Source organism: Diadema antillarum, unplaced genomic scaffold (genome assembly GCF_040938485.1).
Source record: "Diadema antillarum isolate AM-2024a unplaced genomic scaffold, OU_Dant_1.0 seq00000946_RagTag, whole genome shotgun sequence".
NCBI classification, from domain to species: Eukaryota; Metazoa; Echinodermata; class Echinoidea; order Diadematoida; family Diadematidae; genus Diadema; species Diadema antillarum.
Genome location: NW_027271795.1, coordinates 1,611,094 through 1,633,973, shown reverse-complemented (window position 1 = coordinate 1,633,973; position 22,880 = coordinate 1,611,094). Strand labels below are relative to the sequence as shown.

Sequence of the window (22,880 nt, the reverse complement as noted above, 5' to 3'; positions counted from 1 at the left end):
TATATATATATATGTACATATATATATATATATATATATATATATATATATATATATATATATATATATATATATATATATATATACATATATATATATATATATATATATATATATATATGTATATATATGTATGTATATATATATATATGTATATATATATATATTCACTTTTGAATATACAAAGTATAATATATATTATATATGTATATCTTGTGTTTCATTACACATGCTAATCTGAATTGCAAACATTAATGCATATTTTTGTTTTTATGCTTTTCATGTTTATTTTCATTTTCAAAAATCAAACAAATGTTCATCTACGTGAAATCAGATGCTCAAAGGAAAAGACACACACTCGTTAGATCCAATCAAAAGGAGTTGTTTTTTAATAATTTTTTTTTTGAATTGATAATGATCGATATATTTATATATATATTTATGTAGTATCAATGGATCTGTACAATGACAAAACATCTGGGATACATGTTACAACAATGAACCACTTTTTGACACCTGGTTGTACATATTAGTCAGATAAAGTCTTTTTTTCTCCCTTATTTTCTGTCAAATAAATTCCCTCTCTGACAGTTGACACGTATCACCGACAAATAGTAGAATATTGCTTTGAAGGAAAATGTGTGACGCTCAATTATGATCTGTACATCATGTAAATGCCGACCAAATATCAAAGTTGAGATTAAACATGGTGAAAAGTATAACTTCTTGTGACAAGCTTCGGTACATATATATCAATGAACACAGATGTAACAAAAACATACTTTAGATTTTAACAAATTCTCCATTTACAACGATTGATGGATATCTCAATGACAAAAATTCCGAATAGATTGTAACATGGATGACAGAATGACAATCCAAAATAGTTGAACTGACAAAGTTGTGGATTGTTCTTCAACTGCTCTGTAGTACAAAAGATTACGAAAGTGACAAAATTATTGACAACACTATAATGACAGACCGACCGTTTCTGGCCCATATCATGCTTCATGCGTGTCACAGATACTGATATAATACACTGTAAAAATGACTGAATTACACTTTTACAAAAAGACTGAAGGCAAAGAAGATCTGATCAGAACGATTAATTGTAATGAGTATTGCAACAACAATTGTCATATTACTTGAATCTCAATAAAGTTGTAACACGGACATTCAGTATTTGCGATAGTGAGTTGTTACGTTACAGGTCACTGGAGCTGCAATGGGTGTATGTGCACTTCAGATAGTTGAGGCCTACAGTGTGTCGATGGAGACGCCTTTCGTGGGAAAGGAGAAGGAACTAGTTCCACTGACAAAGTGCACATCATATATTGCTAGGAAATGAAAACAAAAGAGAGACCGGCATTGTACGGAGGAAATATCACAACTCATCATGATGCGGGAAGTTGCTACACTCTTGTAGGGCAAAGTTAACTCTTTGTGTAAACCCCCTTTAATATGTGTGCCACATTATTCTGGGACTGCAATGCACAAGCACTTTTGGAGCACATTCTGTTTTTTGAAAGCCATGTAACTTTTCGTGGAAGTGTCTATGCTAGGAACGCAGTACAGCAAAAGTGTAGAGAAAATTTTAAATTTTGCTGTGGAATGTAAATTTCAGGAGAGCTATGGCTGTGACCCTTTAAATTTACCATAGTATATTGCGATTGATTTCAGCCAAATATGCAAAGTTGGTACACCTTCAATCAAGAGGGGCATGCTAATAAACGTGGCACACAATGGGTTAAACAATGTGGAGCTACAATCCAAAGCAAGACAACTATTAAAGTGTTCTTACCAAATTTTCAAAAATTTGCATGCAAAAGGGATGACCTATCTTTAAAGTGCAGCTATGTCTCACTATTGTTATCTACAGAGCCCCATCTATTACATCAAAGGAGAGAAACAGTACATTCATTTCCTCACCAAAAAGACATAAACTTTGAATACTGTATACACCATATGTTTTGTGAATAGGGACGTGCTCGACAATATATAGCGATTCATTCGAAGAGAGACTACATGAAGAACTTTGCATCCATAAGGAAGATATTGCTAGAAAGATTTAGAAATTAGTAAAATGGGTAAATCTCTACTTCTCCCTCCAATGATGACTATTTAAACTAAAGGAGAACAAATGAAAATAAGCAAGTTTTGTGGAGTTCGAGTATTGATGAATGACGAAATCCTTTTTCTTCCCCTGTCTGTGAGGATGTCCACAAGACACTTGTATAACACTGGTATACAAGTGACTCGTGTGTTGAGTGGTTGGTAGGAATTGTGTACACAAAGTACTACTGAATTATTTGAACCAACGAGCTCCCAGCGTAGCTGAGAGAGTGCAGATCTAATTCAGAGGTACTGGGTGTAATGTACACAATCCCTACTGACCCCACGAAAAGCAAATTGTGAGTCGTCTGTTTTTTTATGGAATATATTGATTGAAAATTCCTACAACTATGTCTCAACATGCGTGCTCACTGTAGTTTACAGGATGCGTGGAAAAACTATGTGTTCGGTATTAAATTACCGGATGTATGGTTATGGAAAATAGCATGACTGCAGTTGGTGAGAAATGATAACATGGCAAATTAACCAATCAGATTGCAAGAATTCCTAACCCATGTTATAATACAGTTTGTTGCACATGTTAAGACTTTGATCCTCATTGATGTGATGATTTGCAACCAACATGGATAAACCAAACCAACATGTCATGACTTCAGCGTAATCCCTATGATTGAATTTCATAAAAGAGGTATGTTTTCATTTAACCCATTTCATACTGTATTCTGAAATGCCCATAGACTTAATTCGCAGGCCACTCCTAGGTTCCCGTATGGAACATGTTAAGAAACAGACTGCACAGACTTCGGAGTAACGGAGCCATTCATTATCTGAGAGAAAGCCTAAACAAAAACCTAATGACTAGTTGTCAGCTTACGTTAACCATTTTAACAGTGTCCTTGGGTTAGAACACAACAATCCTTACTCCTTCACACCTACAAATGCTATTACACAGAGAATTATGTCCACATGGATGCATAGATCTTGCTAATATTATTACACCCAATAATTCTGAAGGTTTGGTACAGAACAAAGTACATTTTCCGCAAGTCCTGCGTTGACAGAAACTATCCGTGCCTGGGAAGGATCACTCCACAACATCAATATGGACAGGCTGCAAACACCAGCTGTCTGATCCATACATAAGTTGCAATCCTAATATTCCCCACCTGTGGAAAGAAGCAGCCAGCTTTCTCTCGAAAAATATTATAGAAATATATCCCCTTTCCCATATGTTAAATAAAAACATGAATATGCAAAAATTCCCTCTGAAACTTCAGACAAGTGAAAGAACTTGTTGCCTAAATTAAGTGCAAAACGCCACATGTGACTGAGATGGGGTGAGCAAGCGTTTGAATGGGTGTTTTAATCTGGAAGTGTTTGTGTTTGTGAAGGGACAGTACAGAAAGGGGTTCATCCTGAAACACTGCACACTGTGGTACAGTAGTATAAGTATATGAAGCCTAAGTTTTTGTTCTTTCTGTGGAAACAAGAATGCCATACTGGCTGCAAACACTGAAAGAAAAAAATTAAAACACGCTTTAATTTCTCATTGGCAAATCGGAAATCACCTGACAGAGGTTTCTAAATACCTTTATGATGCCCAAAATATTATCTATAGATCAAAGTTTTGAGGTTGGAGCAAAGAAGCAAGGTTTCTCCAGTACTTGAACGTACTGTGGAATGCAGAAATTCAAAGAGAATGTGATACACATTTTGGATGTAGATGTGACCAATCACTTGGCTGTGTAGCGCTTGTGCTGCTCAAACTGAATGAAATTTCAGTCAAAGACCAAGTAACAAAATCAACAACAGAAAATATTTCAAGAGAAGGATACTGTAAAACATGATATATTCGTGGCAAGAAATTTTCGCGAATTGCGTCTTGCGCTCAATGCAAATAATGTAGATAAGAAATTTTGCGTGCATTTTAATTTCGCGAATCTTGGCGCTCGCGAAATTCGCGAAATTCGCGAAATTAAAATGCACGCGAACATTTCTCGTTTTACAGTATCTGAATGTGATATATTAATTGCACTGTGATGCTGTTGCAATGTGTGGGATCGCAAAATTATGGGACTGTAATCTGCAGACTGGATGGACATACACTGTATCTACTCTACATAGCTGTGTCAGCGGGAAGTACACCAAAGGCTAAACTTTCATGCAAGGAACTCGCTTCACTCCCTTCTTTCTCACCCCATCCCCCTCTCACTTTCTTTTTACCAAGATATATGGGTCTTGTTCAAGTTAATACCTGCATCTGAAGGAATTGTATGGAACACTGCTCATAAAAAGCACATGTGTCGGGCTAGAATTGTTCAACCATTCCTCCTTGCTCTGTCAAGAAAGCAAAAAAAAAAAAATTATCTTTATTTTTAATATCTTCCCGGGTTTCCCGCTCACCCTGTCTTGTGTTTTATCTACCAACAAATGTTGGAGTGCCTAGTTTGAATATTCCCGTGAAGTTGTTGATTTTGCCTTTGAGCATGGAATGTGTAATATCCATCTGGTGAAAAAAAAAGAAAAAATAACGGACTCACCCACTGATAATGTGAACAGTGAAAAGTGTGGTCTTCATACAATAGCACCTAGATGTTCCAAATAAGCGGATAAATATTGCAACAGTACATATATATAGATAGATTCATTTATATAAATTTACAAATAGATCGATATAATGTATCATTTTCTCTATTCCAAGTAATACAGCAACAGAGCACTAAAGGCAAGTCAATCGATACGTCTCTTTTTCAACGGACAATACACAAAAACGATTTTTTTTTTTTCAAATACATTGAGAAAAAGGTCTACAAATCTGTACATTGAATGCAACGATGATCACCACATTTCAAAAAAAGTCTGAATGTTCACATTCTCGCTACAACACTGCTTCTTCATTACACCAAAACTTGATGACTGCAGACTGTCACTACCTTAATAGCTTACTAGCAACTTCACGAGCAAAGAAAATTGGTTTGACTCGACATTTTTCCTTCTCTGTTTACAAATCTCTCTGTGATTTACCAATGAAAACAGGAAAAAAGAACAAGGTACGACAAACCGAATGGTCTAAAAGTATCAACTTTGTTACAACGTATCAATAGCTATGCATAAGGATCCAATGATACATGTAGCATGGTTGTATTGCAACCATTCATTCTATGTACACAAAAATGTTATAAATGATCAGAAGGGAAGCAACATAGCACACACTTTTTTTCCCCACCTGTGCCGAAATAAAAATAATGGTGAAGAGAGAGAGAGAGAGAGAGAGAGAGAGAGAGAGAGACATCAAACACCAAGTAAAATGACACATTCACATTGGTGCACACTGTTAAATCATAACGCAACAGATTTATGCAATCAGCAGAGTTGTTAAATCCTGGGTATTTAAAAATGACTTCATTTGGTGTCTCATACAATGGCATAAAGACAGTTCCCCCCACCTCTCATTAAGCAAGTGCTAAGTAACACTTTAACATCTCCTTGTGTCTCCTCACATGCGATGATTTTTCACCGACTTTATTTGTGGGTCTACAAGACTATAGACAGAAATTATGCAAACTTGGGAGTTGCTAGAAACTTTGAGACAGTCTAGAGAGCTTTCTGCCAGGCTTCCTACAATGTATAAGCCAGGTAAGGGATGGAACAAAAACTGGGAGACAATTTTGTTCCATTTTGTTCCGCTCATCCTGTTGGGTTTTTGAAAGCACAAAGAATTCAAATGCTGCGCGCGACAACCACCGGCTTCTCATCAAAACACACCCACAGCGGTGTGTGTGCCCTAAATCACTTAACAATATGGAGTATTCGCAGCTCCTCATGCAGAAGTGTCTCCTGCGTATGAAAGATAACAAAATAGGAATGAGTCAAGAGGTTGTGCACATGAAGTTAAAGAGTTCAAACACTTAGGCACTTAGATTTAAAGGGGGACATCCACCCCTCATAGAAAAAAAAGGAAATGAGGTACGTTTATGTCAGTTTGGAAAAAATTTCATCGATCAACAAAGCCCCCTCCCCATCCCGCAAATTTCGAGCCTCAGCTCCGCCCCTGGTCTCCACCCTCCGACCGCCGCTCCGACTTGAGCCGCACGAACTCGCGGGCGACCTCGTCGTTGGTGCGCTGCGACAGGATGCGTAGGATAGTCCCACCCGTGTCGTTGACGTGCAGCTTGCGGCCCAGCGTGCTGACGCAGGCGCAGCTGCCGCATTCCACGATGGTGTGGAGCTGAAGTACGCCGATCCCGATGAGGTGGTCCTCGCGGGCAAAGCAGTAGTCTTTGACGCAGAAGTGGAGCTCGTATGAACTTGGCTCATCCTCGTTGCCAAGGATACTGTGAGGGAAATTCACAAACAAACATTTCCACAAATGTTTAGTATTTTGCAAAAGAAAAACACAAGTCAATTTCAAGTATTTTCCTTTTGCGTCATCTGATTTTATTTTTTATTTTTTGAATTATTTGTTGTCAATAAGATGTTTGTGATGTCTTAATATTAAAGTTATATTTTTCTTTCCTAAAAGAAACCCAACATTTTAGAGTAGAAAGAATAGTTTCGGCTCTCTTCTGGTAGGCACTTTGAATGATGAGTCAGCATTCCTCTCTTTGAGGACGCTGTCAAATAGAAAACATATCTCTACTCTTTTTGTTGATTACAATTCTTTCCCCTCAAAACTGAACTCATCAACATTCATATCTACTGTGGATAACCACTGCTTCATCCAAAGCAAAGAATCCTAAAACGTAATCCTAGTAATCAAATTCTACAGCATGTTGATATTCCCTCCATATTTTGAGTACAACAATTACAACTGACTGTACCAACAACGTTACATACTACTGGGCTTGCAAGAGCCAAGGTGGCAAGAAATAAATCCAAATGGCAGCTTCAGGATTTAGAATAAACGGTACACTTTGCCATTTGTAACAAGCTTGGATTTTTACTCATAATGCACTGAACTAGGTGAGCTGAATTTAAAACAGTCACTCCCCTCCCCCCCCCCCCCCCAACAATGATGTGAAAACACCACAAACTCACAACTGGAAGGTCTCGTTGTACTTGGGCGCCCAGTTGTTGGCCTTGGATTTGGTGGAGTGCTTGCGCCGCTTGTCGCTCAGGTGTGGACCGATCATGTAGGCCTCCACAAATGGCCGGAACATGCTGGTCGTCTGCCACCTGAGGCCATTGGCAGCCACCACTGCAGGAAAGGGGAGTGGAAAAAAGAAATGAAACGAAACCGAGGTGACGCCATGTTGCACGTGAAAGAGATAGTGCATGATATAACTTTGATTCTTGTCTTGATGAGAGAAACATCTGGAGAGCATTTGTTTGTTTTTTGTTTGCTTTAAATTGTCCTTTGCTGTTAGAAAGCAAAGAGAATTTCTGCACTGTGAATTACAGCCCATCATGTAATGAGTACGATAGGTGATTCTCTCCCAGAAGGGTCCCGCCAAAAATAGATAAATAGATAGATGATATTAGTAGTGGCACTTTATTAGGCTCTCACCTTTCCAATCACATAGAATACTCCCACTGTATTTTAAAGAGCCTTATGTACCAACTGTAAGAGAGCTGGCAAGCTTATATACACAGTATTAAAAAATAGCCATGATGTTACAATTCAGGAGAGCATGCAGGTGATTAAGCACATAACCACAGTAGACTAATTTGCAACAGCACAGTGACATGCTTTAAGGAACCTAGAAAGTTTTGAATTTCAAAATATCCTTAATCTTTTTGATCATTTTTTTTTGTCTGACAGGAGAGTCAAAATGTCTATTTGTGACCAATTGTCATATTTCACATTTTTAATTTGAGTCATCATAATTTGCAATTTTCTTGGCTCTATGGTGGTCACAGCTTTATCAGGGTTTGTTTGTGGTGGTCGGTTAGGCCATCAAAACCAAATGACTGCACAAAGTCAATCAGGTAAAGGAAAAAAAAAACTTACAGAGAAATAACCATCCGAGTCATAATGTCGCAATGTTACCACGTAGATATGAATAACTTCAGATATGACTACATTTTGCTTGAAATTTAAACCTGATGTTTACCTTTAACATTGACCTTGTGCTCCCCGGTTCCTGGGTGTGTGAACAGGTCTACCTGAATGGAGAGCTCACCATAGGACTGACTTCCACTGGGTTGATCTGTTCCATGGCAAAAAGAACATATATGTGTAAGAGAGAAATTGTACATCGCCCTAAACTGATCAGATTCACAGCACATCATCATGTTACAATAATAACATGTGATCTGAGCCCACTCAGATTCAAGTTCTCACAGATAGGTTTGCCAAAACACCAGAACATCTATTGGCCAACTTCAAAGCCTGACTAATTGAGAAGGTCCACTCTTAGTTTGTCATTAATACTGAGTTAATACTCTTAGTCAAATGTTATTCATGCCAGAAATGCACACACGGTCATGTCTTAATTGAGACAGTTGCACATCAATGGCAGGACTGGAATACTGTGTCTAAAACATGGCGATATGGATTCAATGAATTTTTATCCACATCTAAATTGTATTCCAAACCAATGGAATGACAACAATAACAATAAGAATCACAAGAAGATGAAAGAGAAGAAAGAGTTGCAGATGTGCTCAACTGATGTGCTTCTAAAAAAAATTGTGTTTGAATCTTATGTTAAGGAAAATAATCTAGCAGCTCAAATCTTCCATCAACATCCATCGGCTGGCGTACCTTGCTGATTCTGCGTCTGCACAAAAGTCTTGATCAGCATGTCTGTGGTCTGGGTGTAGAGGGAGAGGGCGTAGCGCAGCGACTGCAACTCGGGGCTCTTCTCCAGAAAGTTGCGCTTGAGGCCGTTCCCAGAGCCATGGAAGTATTGCTGTGGGTGGGCAAAACAACCCTGTTGCAGGCGGTGGGAAGCAACGTTAGTTGGCTCGCCGTTATCTTGGGATTTTATGTATTTTTTTCTCTCGAAAACCTACGCTCTGGGCAGAATTTTGAGAGTTCATGACATACTTCTGCAGCCTTAGAAGGTGGCTAGATAATTCCTCGCTTTTGTGGTAAAGTTTGTTTCCAGAACGCTACCAAAAGATGAACTCAAGTGGAAGGAAAAAGACTGCCCCAGTATCTGCTGGAAAGTCAGAATTGTGATTTCTGTATCTTTGAATGCACACAGCTTTTACTAAGGCTCACCTAGCATCCAGTCAACTCAGTCTCCTTTTGAGTAGGGAGACTCATACCTGTGTGACATTTGTCATTGAAATCTATTAGCATATTGATTAAACATTTCCATACATTCTCCCTTTTATAAGATTCATGTAATTACTCTTTTACCTTTCAGATAGACACAATGAATGAAATAATAACTTTTGGGTTTGGGGTCAGCATCTGTTCTTGCATACATAATTAGAATGTTTTGTTATGTGCATGTTTCAAAGAATGCATGTATACAAATGTCTGTGGGTATTTCTATGCTAAAAGTTACATAAATATAAAGTGGACTGCTAACTGAGCATATGATATTAAGAGAAAAACAGAGGATGACTGGTTTTATTATATCAAATGAAATATAGACTTTAATCTATTCGCCCAAGGACAGGATGATTTATCAAAAAAAATTCCCCTACAGGTTATGATTTAAAATAATTTTATTTCAATGAAACTGTCACATATTGCCATAGCACGATATTATCTATCAATGCACGATAAATTGTTAAAGAAAACAAAGCCTGAAGCTTTCAGTTGTTTAGTGTAATAAACAAAATGACATTTAAAGGGAATCTATTCTCAATGATGTCACTTGGAAAAAAGAAAAATTTTTAAATATTGGCATTTATCCTGAATAGATTATACACTGTGTGTATGGTAATTTCATAACTAACGGTTTAAAATATCTTAATATCACAATGCATGTCTGAGGAAAATCTTTAGAAGCAGTTACTGTAAAGGCAGACGAGCTATGTCTGTTTTTTGGGGTTTTTTTTGTTTGAAAGGAATCTAACACTCTAAGAGAACCACCCTAAAAAAAGAAAGAGAGAAAAAAAAAACAACAACAACAGAGTAATGCAGTCAAAAGTATGTGTACAATCTATCTCATGAACTATCTAGAAAGGTGAAGTGTTAAAATGGTGTGTTATTTTGTTATCATTTTCCACTTATATACACACACAGAGTTAGTATTGCCTGGTACCGGACATGACGTACGGATCAAACATCCACAAGATCAAGTTTGCATTATTACTGAAAGCTATTCTCTCCTACTTTGTTAAACGCTAACTCTCACAAAATGTTACAAAAGCGCAGACAAGACGACAAATTTCACAACTGTTACCATTTCAATGCACATTGACAGGAGCAGTAGAAGCTGTGTGCAGACAAATATAAAATCACAATTACTGCATAAGCTAAGAGCCAACTAAAGTTTCCACCGTGAGATTGAACACAAATCTTTGAACAACATAAACAAAGCAAAAAAAAAATGATGGGAGAAGAAGCAGCTGCTATAAAAGGGAAAATAAAACAAACATTGATGTAAAGCAAAGGGTTAAATGAAAAATAATACACTCTACACATCATGGTAAAAACATCAAACTACACAATATGATTACATGGCCACACTACATAAACAGCACTTTGATGATGACAAAGCTATTCTCGGAAATTATATGTATTTTGAATTCCTTTATAATATATCTACATCATTACTGATTTATTATATATCTAAATCTCCTAGCTGGTCCTAATATTTAGTAGGTATTGATGTGACATATGGCGTAAGTTCTCACATGGGTTAAGATTTACCAATACAGTATGTGCACATTTGCTTTTCTGTCAAGTTACTTATGGGACACATATACTGCAGTTAAATCAAAATCACATGATTACAAGCAAATACCAATGAAACAGACAAAAGCAAATTAAATCTTCAGAACTATCAAAAGCACACAAATCAACTCATGAACAGTAGAAAAAAAAATTCAAGTAAAACAAAAACATCTACAATTACATTATAACAACACTACACAGAACAAATTACACATTGATTACAATGTACAAGCAAGGGTTAGTGAAGTCAGGACTAGTTGTCATGGTGACACATTTGTTTTTTCCTGGCCCAAGAAACATGATAGTGACATGGTACCTTGATGTGGTCCAGGGCTACCTCGAGGACAGCGCACTGCTTGGGGGACAAGTTCTTGTTCTCCTCCTTGTTCACATCCTAAAGGTACAGGCAAGAGAGAGTTAAGAGAAACTTTAGTTCATGTCTGAGACCTGGCATGCACACATGCACACATACTGTGCATGGAGGTTCCATTGCAGATGTCATATTCAGATGGCATGCAAATATGAATATGGATATTTCTGGTTTTCTATTCAAGTTTTTTTTTCTTCTCATTACTCTGCTCAAGAGATATCAACGATATAAAATATCTAATACATATGAAGAGAAGTTGATTCACAATAAGGAAATATAAGGAAAAAGGAGGAATGGGAAATAAAATGTCTTTAATTTTTGCTTTGGTCTGTTTGTGAAAGATATCTGCAAAATTCGTAACAGCACTGTTACATGACAGGCCGATAAAAATGACTAATTTGTAGGTCAATAAGGGCGCTGTAATGAATGAAATTTTTAAAAACCATTCATACAAGTCATAATACTGCTAACTTAACAAAGAAGAGTCAAATTTGCTGATGGTGCAATATACTGCTCAAGCTACAAATTATTTTTGTCAAAAAGAATGCAGTCTTCACTTTCAAAAGCAATTTTTTCTTCAAGGAGGTATTGTATTTTAATTTAAAATTACATCGCAAATAGAATACGGATACAAACAGCTGAAACATACCTTTGTCTCTCCGTGCCCCTGCAATTTGGCTAAGGCTGGGTTGAGAGTGGCTAAAATTGAGCTCATCTGGATAAAAGGGAACAGTTGATTTGCCAAATGACAATGCATTCAGATCTTCATCGGATAGAATCACTAAGACAAATTTCATTCAGCTGCGCGATTCACTTTAAATCGCTACCATAACACCTCGAGTGTCACCAAAATGCTACAAGAACTTAATTGGACCACTCTGGAACAGCGCAGAGAAAATGACAGGCTAATTATGATGTACAAAATACACAATAATCTCACTCCTCTTTCAGCACAGGACTATATCATCAAACAGGCTACTCAGTTAACGAGAGCCTCGCAACCACACTCCTATCAGGTACCATATTCGAGAACTGAATCGCATCGCCATTCGTTCTTCCCAAGAACTGTAAGGAACTGGAATTCCCTGTCGTCAGAAATTGTTTCAGCGTCATCTGTGGGATCATTTCGAAACCGTCTAACGGTTGATCACAGTGGCTAGTATTTTCGTCAAATTTTCTATGTGCTTGTAAATATCTGTAAATAAATTGTATTATAATGTAAATAGCACCAGTCTGCAAGAATCTTCAGTCTATTGAAGGAGGCAGACTTAATCAGAAGAAGAAGAAGAAGACACAAGCACAAAGTGATCCAAATTAACATTTTCCCTCTCAACAAGAAAGATAGAGAAACAAATGAATAAGACATGACACCTGACTATACCCCGACTCTCCAATTATTCCATTGCCAGTTATGAACTACACTTGGACAAGTTGTGTAAAAAGTTTCAATGCAAAAAGGTACATAATTTATTATAGTCAGACAGTGCACTCAAAATCCCTATTCACAGTTTTATTCAAAAATAATTTCTGCTACATGCCATGATGAATAATAATTATAATCATCTTACAGTATATCATTTCCATACCTCAGTTGCTCTCAGATATATTTTTATTGTCATGTGTCATGGAAACAACATGAGTATTGTGAGCACTGGTACATTGTAAATCTACACTGTTTATTTAACTCTTGGCAAATTATTCTTATAATATAAGAGTTGGTGCATAAAACTCAGTGCCAGAAAATGAAATCACAAACATACTATCATGCTATCAAGAAAGTCAAGCTGACTTGGCTGCTGTAATGTAGAGACATTTGCAACTACATGCACGGTTTGTGTCGAAGTTGCCAATTGTGTTTTATGATGGAGATGGGGTGTACAGATCACTGGTGTACACAGGTGTTGATGATTTGTCAATGTGTGTCACTGCGTGTCATTTTTGGTGTAAAGGTGTTAATGATTCGCCAGTTGTAATTACTGGTGGGTGTTTTATCTTACAAGTGTTGGTAAATTTGTCACTGCATGTGTGTCATTGCATGTCATTTTGGGTGTTAAAGGTGTTAACGATTTTCCAGTTGTAACAGGTGTTTTTGTTGTTGTTGTTGCTAGACCAGTGCAGATGTGAGTGGTGTACAAGCCAGTGTCAACGTTTCATTCCCACAGCTTAGGGTCGATCCTTACCGAGACATCACTCATTGGAGGCAGGACGACGACCTTCTCCACGGTGCTGATGACAATCTTCCACATCTCCTTGAGTAGTCTCTTCCACACAGTCTTCTCACAGTTCTGGGCCAGCACCGACAGGCTGCATCATAAGGCAAGATATATGGTATACTAGCTTGAAGGTCTGATTTAGAGACTACAACTATACATGACTGTATAAGGAGGTCGCAAACCTATACAAACCATACAACGTAAATAGTGCACATTTTCTCATATATACAGTATGTATATACTTTGTATATGATTATACACATATACATTAGGGTTTTTTTGGTGTGTGTGTGTGTGTCCTCAATGAAGATGCCTTAAAAGTATATCTAGAAAGTTTACTTGTCTGCAAAATTTAATGCATGCATCCATCCACACAGTAGGCACGCCAAGACTTCGGCCAACTAAAACTGTATTATCACACACCTTGTTCAGGTACTGTGTTCTGTGGTTGCATACCAGTATGTGTACATTTGAATAGGATCAGAGGGTCAATATTTTCAAATGTCACTGTATTTGCAAATAGTACCCAACTTACAAAATTTGTAAACTTAAAAGCCATATAGATATATGATGTATACAATAAATTCTCAATAATGTGTATTATCCTTTATTTTTTATTACCTAGAAAAACAGTGTTCTAAATCTAAGTCAATCATTTACCTGTTTCCGTGTATTTCCCCTGTTCAATCATTACCCAATAACATTGTTCAGTTGACTTTGTGTCGTAGATTTGTATGATACAGGAATGCAGAAATCAAATCTTATCAAATCAAATCAAATCAAATCAAATCAATTATCTTGGAGGAACTCACTTCCCGTCCAGGATCTCCATGAGTGGGCGGAGCACGGTGACGGCGTCGGACTCGTTGTTACTTCTCTGGTTGGGCTGGCCCTGGCCCCTGACTTCACCAAGGTGGCCACTCAGCTGCTCAATAGACTCGTGGAGGCGTGGTACAAAGCTGTGGCACATGACACCAGTCACAAAGGGAACATAAAGCATTCCAATATATAATATCAACTTTATCAACATTTCATGCATATTTTCACAGAAGTAAATTAGACATTCAGGTATCATAAAGAAGGAATATACATTGTAAGATCACATATACAGTTACCCATCAAATAGAATAATTGTTCCCTTTCATGAAAGACCTTTTGGTTAAAATCTAATTGTTTGTTCATGATGAAATATATCTAAAGAGAGCATTAAATATATGACATCTGTCCAGTGTAGAACATATACCTAAATTGCTTGAAAGAATACATATAATCTGCACTTCAATGGTGTGATGACCTTTTGGTTAAAATCTAATTGTTTGTTCATGATGAAATATATCTAAAGAGAGCATTAAATATATGACATCTGTCCAGTGTAGAACATATACCTAAATTGCTTGAAAGAATACATATAATCTGCACTTCAATGGTGTGATAAGTGGCTGTGTTTGTACAGAAAAATAGTTGCATGTTGTAAAAGAAGTGTTGCTGTCTGCATCGCTTCCATTGACTGCATTAAAAATCATTGTAATACATTTTTTTCTTTGATGCATGCAGCGACAGAACTGTGCTGTTAGAGGTATTAGAAACCATCATTCCTCTCCTGATGCCGACACTCAATGAAAACATGCAGGTCTGTAAAAAACTATCTTGTCTTTCTTCTCTCTTTTGTTCCTGGATTCTTCTAATCTTGTTACCTTCGAGAGTTATTGTCAGAGGCAACAAGATTAAAAGATTGGGATGTACACTTAAAGGGACATTCCAGACGATTTTCATAATTTCACATTGTGTAGTACATAAATCGACAACTCCATGTATAGATTTGTGGAATTTATTGTAGTTTTTGATCAGAGAAACAATACTTTGAAAAACCTTAAACAAATTACACTGAACAAGGATGATGACATAGGAGGTTCACATATTTCAGAAATGTAGCAGTGTCATTCCATTACAATAGTGCTTGCTTGCAAGTTCACCTGTGTATAACCTATGCATGCCTTCTTCTTTTGTTCTGCTTCCTTGAGCCCCAACTCATGCATACTTATGGTGACTCTGCCATGTCATCATCCTTGTTCATAGTAATTTGTTCTAAATTTTGAAAATATTCTTATTCTTCATCCCAGCTATCATAAAATCTGAAACTCTGTCCTTAGTACAACTAACTTATAGTTGTTTAAATGCAAAAAATCTAAAAATCATCCGGAGGTCTCCTTTAACAAGCTGTCTTTTAAGTAGGTTCAATTTTATTTCTCTGGCATTCTGCTTAGATTTGAATTTTCATAGATTGACCACAATATTCCAGATGTTAGTAATATGTATTGTGCATACAAGCTAGATATCATGTACCATTCTAGCTTGTTATATCTGATGTATCATCTTATTGAGAAATATAAAAATAAATTAAAATGACATTAAATGAAAGCTCATGCTGCTCTTGTCTCCATTTTATTTCACTGGCTCACTATCATTAGAAAGGCAGTTTTGATCAGCAAGCTTTGTTTTCTACACCTTGAACCTTCATGAGATGTGAGTGATCGAGAGACAGCTAGAGTACCAGCCTGTGGAATAATATAGTTGCTGTCCGCTATAAGCCTACCTCTTTGCAAAGACCTTGCTGAGCTGGTCCAAGACCTCGTTCAGGCTTCCCTGCAGCTTCTTCAAGGTGTCGGCAGCCTCTGAGTCCAGCTTCTCCCCTCCCATGGACTCAAAGACCTTCTCCAGGTACACCCTCAGCTGCTGGATGTTGTTCATCAGGATGCAGGCCTGGAGGGACTGTAGGGGGTGTGGCAAAATGCGATAATTATGTTATATTGAATGGCAATGAACGGAATACCGGAGAATATTGCACGAGTTAAGACCAATATGGCACATGGCAAGATGTAATAATTATGTTATGTTGGATGGCAATGAATGGAATACTGGGGAATATTGCATGAGTTAAGACCAATATTGCACATGGCAAGATGCAATATTTATAGTACATTGCATGACAATGAATGGGATACCAGACAGTATTGTATGAATTAGGCCCAATATTGCACGTGTAGAAGATGAGTGCAATATTGGCCCAAACGAGAGTGCAATGTTCCCTGTTATTCCATGAAATACAGCCATCCTAATATGATTATTATCATCTCTATGAAAATATTATATAGAGAGGGCATAAACAGCTGTTATGCAGCAGTTACGAGAATTTGAGTTATACTCTACACTAAATAGTGACTTGCATTTGTGGCAAGAGTTTGCGCGTGTAGGAAGCATACATTTGCATGACACAGGAGACAAAATACAGTGTATCTTTCACAGACCATTTATTATAGTAGCTTATGAGAATTAATACACAAGCCTAAGTGTTTCATTGAATATGCTTTGATATTGCACATCAAAGTCGGAAAGTATGGATGCATATCAGTAAGTGCCTATCAAAAACTTTCTATCCACAGGTACGTTTGTCTGTGTGCTTGAGTGTGTGTGCGTGTGTTTGCATGATATTATATTCATATGCTGAATGTGTTATGAAAATGATATTGAATCAAGTAAATGTGTTACTAGCAAATCTAGCAATTTCTTTCTACAGTTTTCTTTTCCCTGTAAATAAATCTCCATGAATTGGGGTGAGGGCAGAATTAAATTGCAACTCACAATCTCATCCTTGTTGCAGTAGCGAGCAAACTTCTCCGTGACAATGTCGGCATAGGCCAGAAGGACTCTGTTGACAGTCTGTGGAAGACAAGACAATGGTGAAAAAAATTATTGACAGAGGAATCTCTGCTACAGGCAGCATCTTGCCATAAATTCAGATGTGCAAACAGCAGAAACACTTAATGGTAACACAAATGTTAATTTTTTTTTTTTTTTTTTTTGGGACAATTGGTGTGGGAATTAACTATCGATAGATTAGAGAAATATCCAACATCATATCTATTTTAAAGTTTGAGTTTAATTTTGATTTTGAGTCTGCAAAGTGGGTTAATCTGTGACAGGAAGAACATTTCTCCCACAGGACAAAGCTTCCAATGTCCGCTAAACACTAAATTTTCTCTGACATAACGGAACTAGACAGCTTGAATTTTTCCAGAGGAGGTTATTTTCTAATGTGAACTTTTTTAAAAAGTAGCTAAAATCACGGAGAATGTATTCTTACACTGTACCGAAATCACATTACATTTCCATGTGTCTCTTCCTTTTGATATGATTCATAACAAACATTTACCAACTTTGGCAAATAAACAGACACAAAATACACGTTGATCGTGTGATGTTGGCACTGGAGATTGAAAATTTGTGTCAAACCTTATCCTTATCATTCTGTCAATGGTGCAATATCATCTTAAAAGTGTTGCTCAAGAACGATAAGTCCCTAGTCATGTAAGACATCCAAGAATAAGTCCCTAGATGTAATTTTTTTTTCAGTCTAGTCTAATAGAATGCAAGTGTGGTAGAAAATGAATTCATACGTTGGCGAACTTCCTCATGTATCTGTTGACGATCTCGGGGTCGGGACACTCCAGTCTTCGGATGATGTCAAAGCTCTGGTTGATCTGGGTGAAGACGTCCACCACGGAGCACGAGAAGCGGGCGTGCTCCGAGCTCTTCTGGAAGTTCTCCTTGGCGTCCCTCTCAAGGGCGCCGTGCAGGAAGTCCATCGAGAGCTCCTCGTTCTCACGCAGCCACTGCATCACGAAGGGCTCGAACCAGCTGGAGATTTCAAGACCAGGGAAGATAACATTCCTTGAGTCTCCCCATCATTTAATGTTGACATGTACTTTCTTACACTAATGTACAACATTCTGCAAAAACTTTGATATGATGGACTGAACAAATGTAGCAGACATTGCACTGTACTGTTATAAGATATGAGATTGATAGTGTAGATAGTGTAATTAGGGCTTCTTGAATTTTACCTACATGTACTTCATACAGCCCATGAGCATAGTTTTGATAATAAGAAACTGGTTTAATTTTGTTCAAATTTTTGATCAGGCAAATTTTGCCATTCTAATAAGTTTACAAATCTAGAGCTATCATTTGATATATAACTCCTTTCAGATTCCAGAATACAATATTTTGCATTTTTGCTTAAAAAAACAACAAAAACTCAAACTTTTTCATGGCTGTCTGTAGAGACATGGACGGGAAAAAGAAAATTATTGGCAGGATCTGCTGCAGGTGCAGACTATTTCTAAGAGCACAGATTTTGCTGTTGCTATACATATATCATTAAACCACAACCCACTGTTTGGGGGTACACGTTCCTGGAAGCAAATAAGGTGCAGTTTATGACAATGTTAAGTATGGTTCTACACTTCAGCTTTGGTAGAAAAGTCTCACCTGGCATACTCTGGAGTCTTGTCTGTGTACTCATTCACTCCTTCCACATACTTGTTATACATCCACTTGACTTTAAAGTGGAGGTTCATGTACTCGGCACTAGTACACCTCCTCTGCTGGTCATGCTCTATGGTGGAGTGAAAACGTTATGGGAGATTAAAGATGCACTCTTGGTTAAGATGCAAAATGGTGCTTAGTGCACAAGATTTGCGCAGTGATTAACGCCCTTCTAGGTACTTGGGTAGTGGACGATGTTTGCTACATATACCTGGATTAGGCAGATATGAAGACACTTTCATAATGCAATCAATTAATCTGAAGAAAAAGAGAATCTAAGCAGCATAGATAGTAGGTAATGCCTCTGACAGTGCATAGAATTTATTAGAAACATCATGAATTTTTCTGAGTACTCTTGCTTAGCATAAAACTAAACAGAAGATAGAGCAAGTAAACATGTTATACCCACCAGATGAATAAATATCAAAGCAGCACCTCGTAATAGGCTATTATTTGCATTAAAAAAATCCATGTGATGTACACTGTAGTACCCATCATATCTTATGGGACTCTGAATGTCTGAAGAGATACACTTGTATTACACTGTTCAAAATGTCCATCCATACACAAACACACTATACACGAAAAAACCCACTTCAAATTCATACATTCTCCAACATATTCCAGTCATTACCTGCACAACTGTCACTAAACAGTGATAATTATCCATGAACTTCAAGAAATATAAACTGTACCACACAACTATGATTTGGTTAGGATGATCTGCTGATATAAACCCATTGAGAGCAAAATAAAAAGCCAAACAAACAAGGATATAGACTTTGGATCATTCTAATACTTACCCCCGAGAGCAGATTTCATATCTTTGGCAAATTCACTCCACATCATGGTGGACGACAACTGGCCAACGTTCAGTTCGTTGGGGAATCTGTCGCAAATTGAAAGTGTGTTGGGAGATGCCAGTTTGAACAATCAAAACATTATACTGTAGCTTCCCCTTACCACTATTGTCTGACATGCTGCAATTATATGTTGACTAGCTGCCTAAAAAAAAAATCTCATACACATGCTGTGTGAGCCATATATTTTGTAAGCATAATATTTTGTAAACTGGGACTTGCAAATTAATTTTGCAAGAACAGTTATAAATTTGCTTTAGCAGCCATCTCTCTATAGAAATATATGTCGCGTAAAGTAATATGACAGTCATATACTGTAAAAGTGGAAATTTTTGCGCATTTCGCGCAACCAGAAACTAGCACGAAAATAAAAGCACGCGAACATTTTTGCTTGCCATATGTTCCTGTGCGTGATGTCTTGATTCCGCAGAATTAAAAACACGCGAAACTCTTCTCACCCGGCCAAGCGCGAAAAATTAGTCGCGCGAAAATATCCACTTTTACAGTATGACATGGCTATTACGGTATTTTCTTTTTTGTACTCTCCATGATTTTAAAAGGTCAAAACCAGAAACGAACAAATGAAACACACGTACGCGGTCATACATGAATAAAGTGTAACGACCAGTTTTAGCAGTAATTATATTTTTGAACTTGTGCTCATCTACTAGTACTTCCTAATTTTTGTTGCTGTAAGTAAATTGAATTATACTCTTCTTTCAAAGCATGGTAAATGTTAAGTACAAGATGAAGGTGACTCTTGACTCACTGGTTGAGCACCGACGTGTACGTGGTCTTGTCTTCCTCGATGACGGACACGATGAGGGAGATCATCTTGGTCCAGAACTCCAGGCTGCGGGGCCCGTTGGGGTCGTCGGCCGGGTCTGGCTGCTTGATGGGCTGGTCCGGCTGGAACTCGCGCTGGAACAGCTCAAAGCAGTTGTCGCGGATGTAGTCGTAGGTCGACTGGAGGCACGCTTTGACGCAACCCAGCACCACCGAGGCAGCTCTAGGGGGACTAGCTTGCTCTTGCACCTGTCGTGGGTTGAAAGTGTGAAGTGGTCGAAGAAAAACCTTGATACATATTGACCAGAATTGCAGCGTCACGGGTCATTCCACACATTTCCACACTTTAACCCTTTCTGTACCAGGGACTTTGGACTGTGTGTACAATGTTATGGGTTTTTTTTTTCTGTGTCAATAAGCACTCAAAGCAAACAAAGAGTGAATGAACACAGCAAAACAAAATGAACAGACTGGTAGAAGTTCTATCTAACTTGGACTGGAAGTGAGAGAGTTTTGGAACTTTAACATTTTCACGTTTTCACCTCAGAATGATACTTGTCATAACCATGTGTGCAAAATATCTATGGGGATTACCACCAGTATATCATCAACTCACAACTCTACCAATTGGTTTGCGCATAAAATATCATAAAAATTAAGTCTTGGCTGATAACTAAGCAACTGTGTTCCTTACTACCATTATGATCTACTCATTATTTCCAAGTACAATTATTTGTGGTCATACGATAAATAAAAAGAAATAAAAAATCACTCTCTGGTCGAACTAACTGATATGATATGATATCAACATGATATCAAAATTTTTGTACGTGGAGTCCTTGAAGGATCTTAAGATGCCCTCATCTTCTAGAGTAATTCACAGAATTTTCAAGCTATGCTTCTCTTGTGAATTCCTCTTTTCCATATAGTTACAAAATAAATTTGTATTGCTTAATTGTTTATTTATCTAAAAACAAAGTTGATATTATATTTGTATCCATGTTTTGTTGAAACTTTATGTGATTCAAAATTCCTTAAAATATTATGTATTCATGTAAGCGTTATGTATATTGCTTTGTATTACTTTATGTGGAAATAAAATCATTTGAATGAAAATGAACTAGTTGACACTAATAAAGTGATATAAGGAGAGAAGATTTTCTTACCTTCATTCTGAAGAAAGTAATACTTGTTAAGAGGTCTACCATAGACTTGAGGTCAGCCAGTCTGTCGGGGGTGTCTGCTGGGAAGTTGTTCTATAGGCCAAGAAGGTCAAAGTTTTCAATCAACACATTACTGTATACGCCATATATTTACTAAGTCTAAATTTTCGCGAATCAGGACTTCCTAACAATTTCGTAAGTGGTTAAATTTGCGATCGTGGAGTACTGCACTGAACGGAGAAATGTATACGTGTGCATCACATTCATATCGAGATCAGAGTCATTATTTTTGCGAACAGCTCCTGACTCGCGAAATGTGCGAAAATAAAAACCTCGCGAAATATTCGGCGTATACAGTATATACTCATCCTAAGCAAGTCCATTTTCTAATTTGAACTGATGCATCTGGTAACCACCTCATTATGTGTGGGTTTACATTAGCTACAGTTGTGCTTCAGAACAGCCTAAACTGAAATACTGATACATGAGCTTGGAACTCCCAAAAGAATTTCATATTTCCACAACAGACAGATACTGATGAAACTTTCATAAATATATGAAAGATTAATCACTAAAATGAGATTTTGAAATACAAGGCGTACATCTGTATATCAATATAATAATATGTAACATACTTTGCTTTCTGATTAACTCACCCTGTAGGAGTTGAGATCTATCCGGACCGAGTTGTGGAGTTGATCTAGAAGACGAACAAATTTTTCTTTCTGCAATGCAGGAGAGGGGAAATAGTGAAATCAATTTTTCATATCAGAAATATGAAGGAGTGGGGTGGCTAAAATTATAAACATAGATGCACTTCTCTTTTCTGAATACAGTGAACACATTGTATCTACTGATCATTATAGAAGAAAGAAATAAACCTAAACAAAGAAATGAATGGTAAGTTATACTGTAATTGGTGGTACATAACATTTCAGTTAAATTCCCACCTCTGCCATATACACTGTGCATGAATATTTTTCACAGAAAGTTACAAGTCGTCATGTTGAGATGAGTGACCTTTGCGTGACCTATTCTCTGATTGCAGCACAAGTTCTACTCATTCAATATCTACCTAAGAAAGCAATTCTGCAGCTTCTTGCTCAAAATTTCTTAAAACTGTATCAAGAGTAGCCACAAAAGATTTACAACACCATGCAACAACAAATCTTTGCTCAAGTGAATATTTTTTTACAAAGTTGATGAAATTCACCCAAATGTCTTGCAGGA

At 37.2% G+C, this 22,880-nt stretch overlaps 1 protein-coding gene across 6 annotated transcripts in view; it reads right to left on the bottom strand.

Annotated features, from left to right (window-relative positions):
• Positions 1-4,111: 4,111 nt before the first annotated feature.
• Positions 4,112-22,880, bottom strand: part of LOC139741709 (protein unc-13 homolog B-like) — a 267,252-nt gene continuing 248,483 nt past the window's right edge. For all 6 annotated transcript variants that reach the window (XM_071652293.1, XM_071652294.1, XM_071652296.1 and 3 more), the window contains 16 exons: positions 22,307-22,375; positions 21,654-21,743; positions 20,471-20,736; positions 19,645-19,730; positions 18,785-18,911; positions 17,911-18,151; positions 17,096-17,173; positions 16,050-16,225; positions 14,269-14,415; positions 13,424-13,547; positions 11,893-11,958; positions 11,190-11,267; positions 8,780-8,927; positions 8,127-8,222; positions 7,111-7,270; positions 4,112-6,407 (listed from right to left, as the gene is read on the bottom strand). In XM_071652293.1, coding sequence (XP_071508394.1) covers positions 6,113-6,407; positions 7,111-7,270; positions 8,127-8,222; positions 8,780-8,927; positions 11,190-11,267; positions 11,893-11,958; positions 13,424-13,547; positions 14,269-14,415; positions 16,050-16,225; positions 17,096-17,173; positions 17,911-18,151; positions 18,785-18,911; positions 19,645-19,730; positions 20,471-20,736; positions 21,654-21,743; positions 22,307-22,375 — 2,247 coding nt within the window. In that variant the 3' untranslated portion in view covers positions 4,112-6,112. The remainder of the gene's footprint in view (positions 6,408-7,110; positions 7,271-8,126; positions 8,223-8,779; positions 8,928-11,189; positions 11,268-11,892; positions 11,959-13,423; positions 13,548-14,268; positions 14,416-16,049; positions 16,226-17,095; positions 17,174-17,910; positions 18,152-18,784; positions 18,912-19,644; positions 19,731-20,470; positions 20,737-21,653; positions 21,744-22,306; positions 22,376-22,880) is intronic.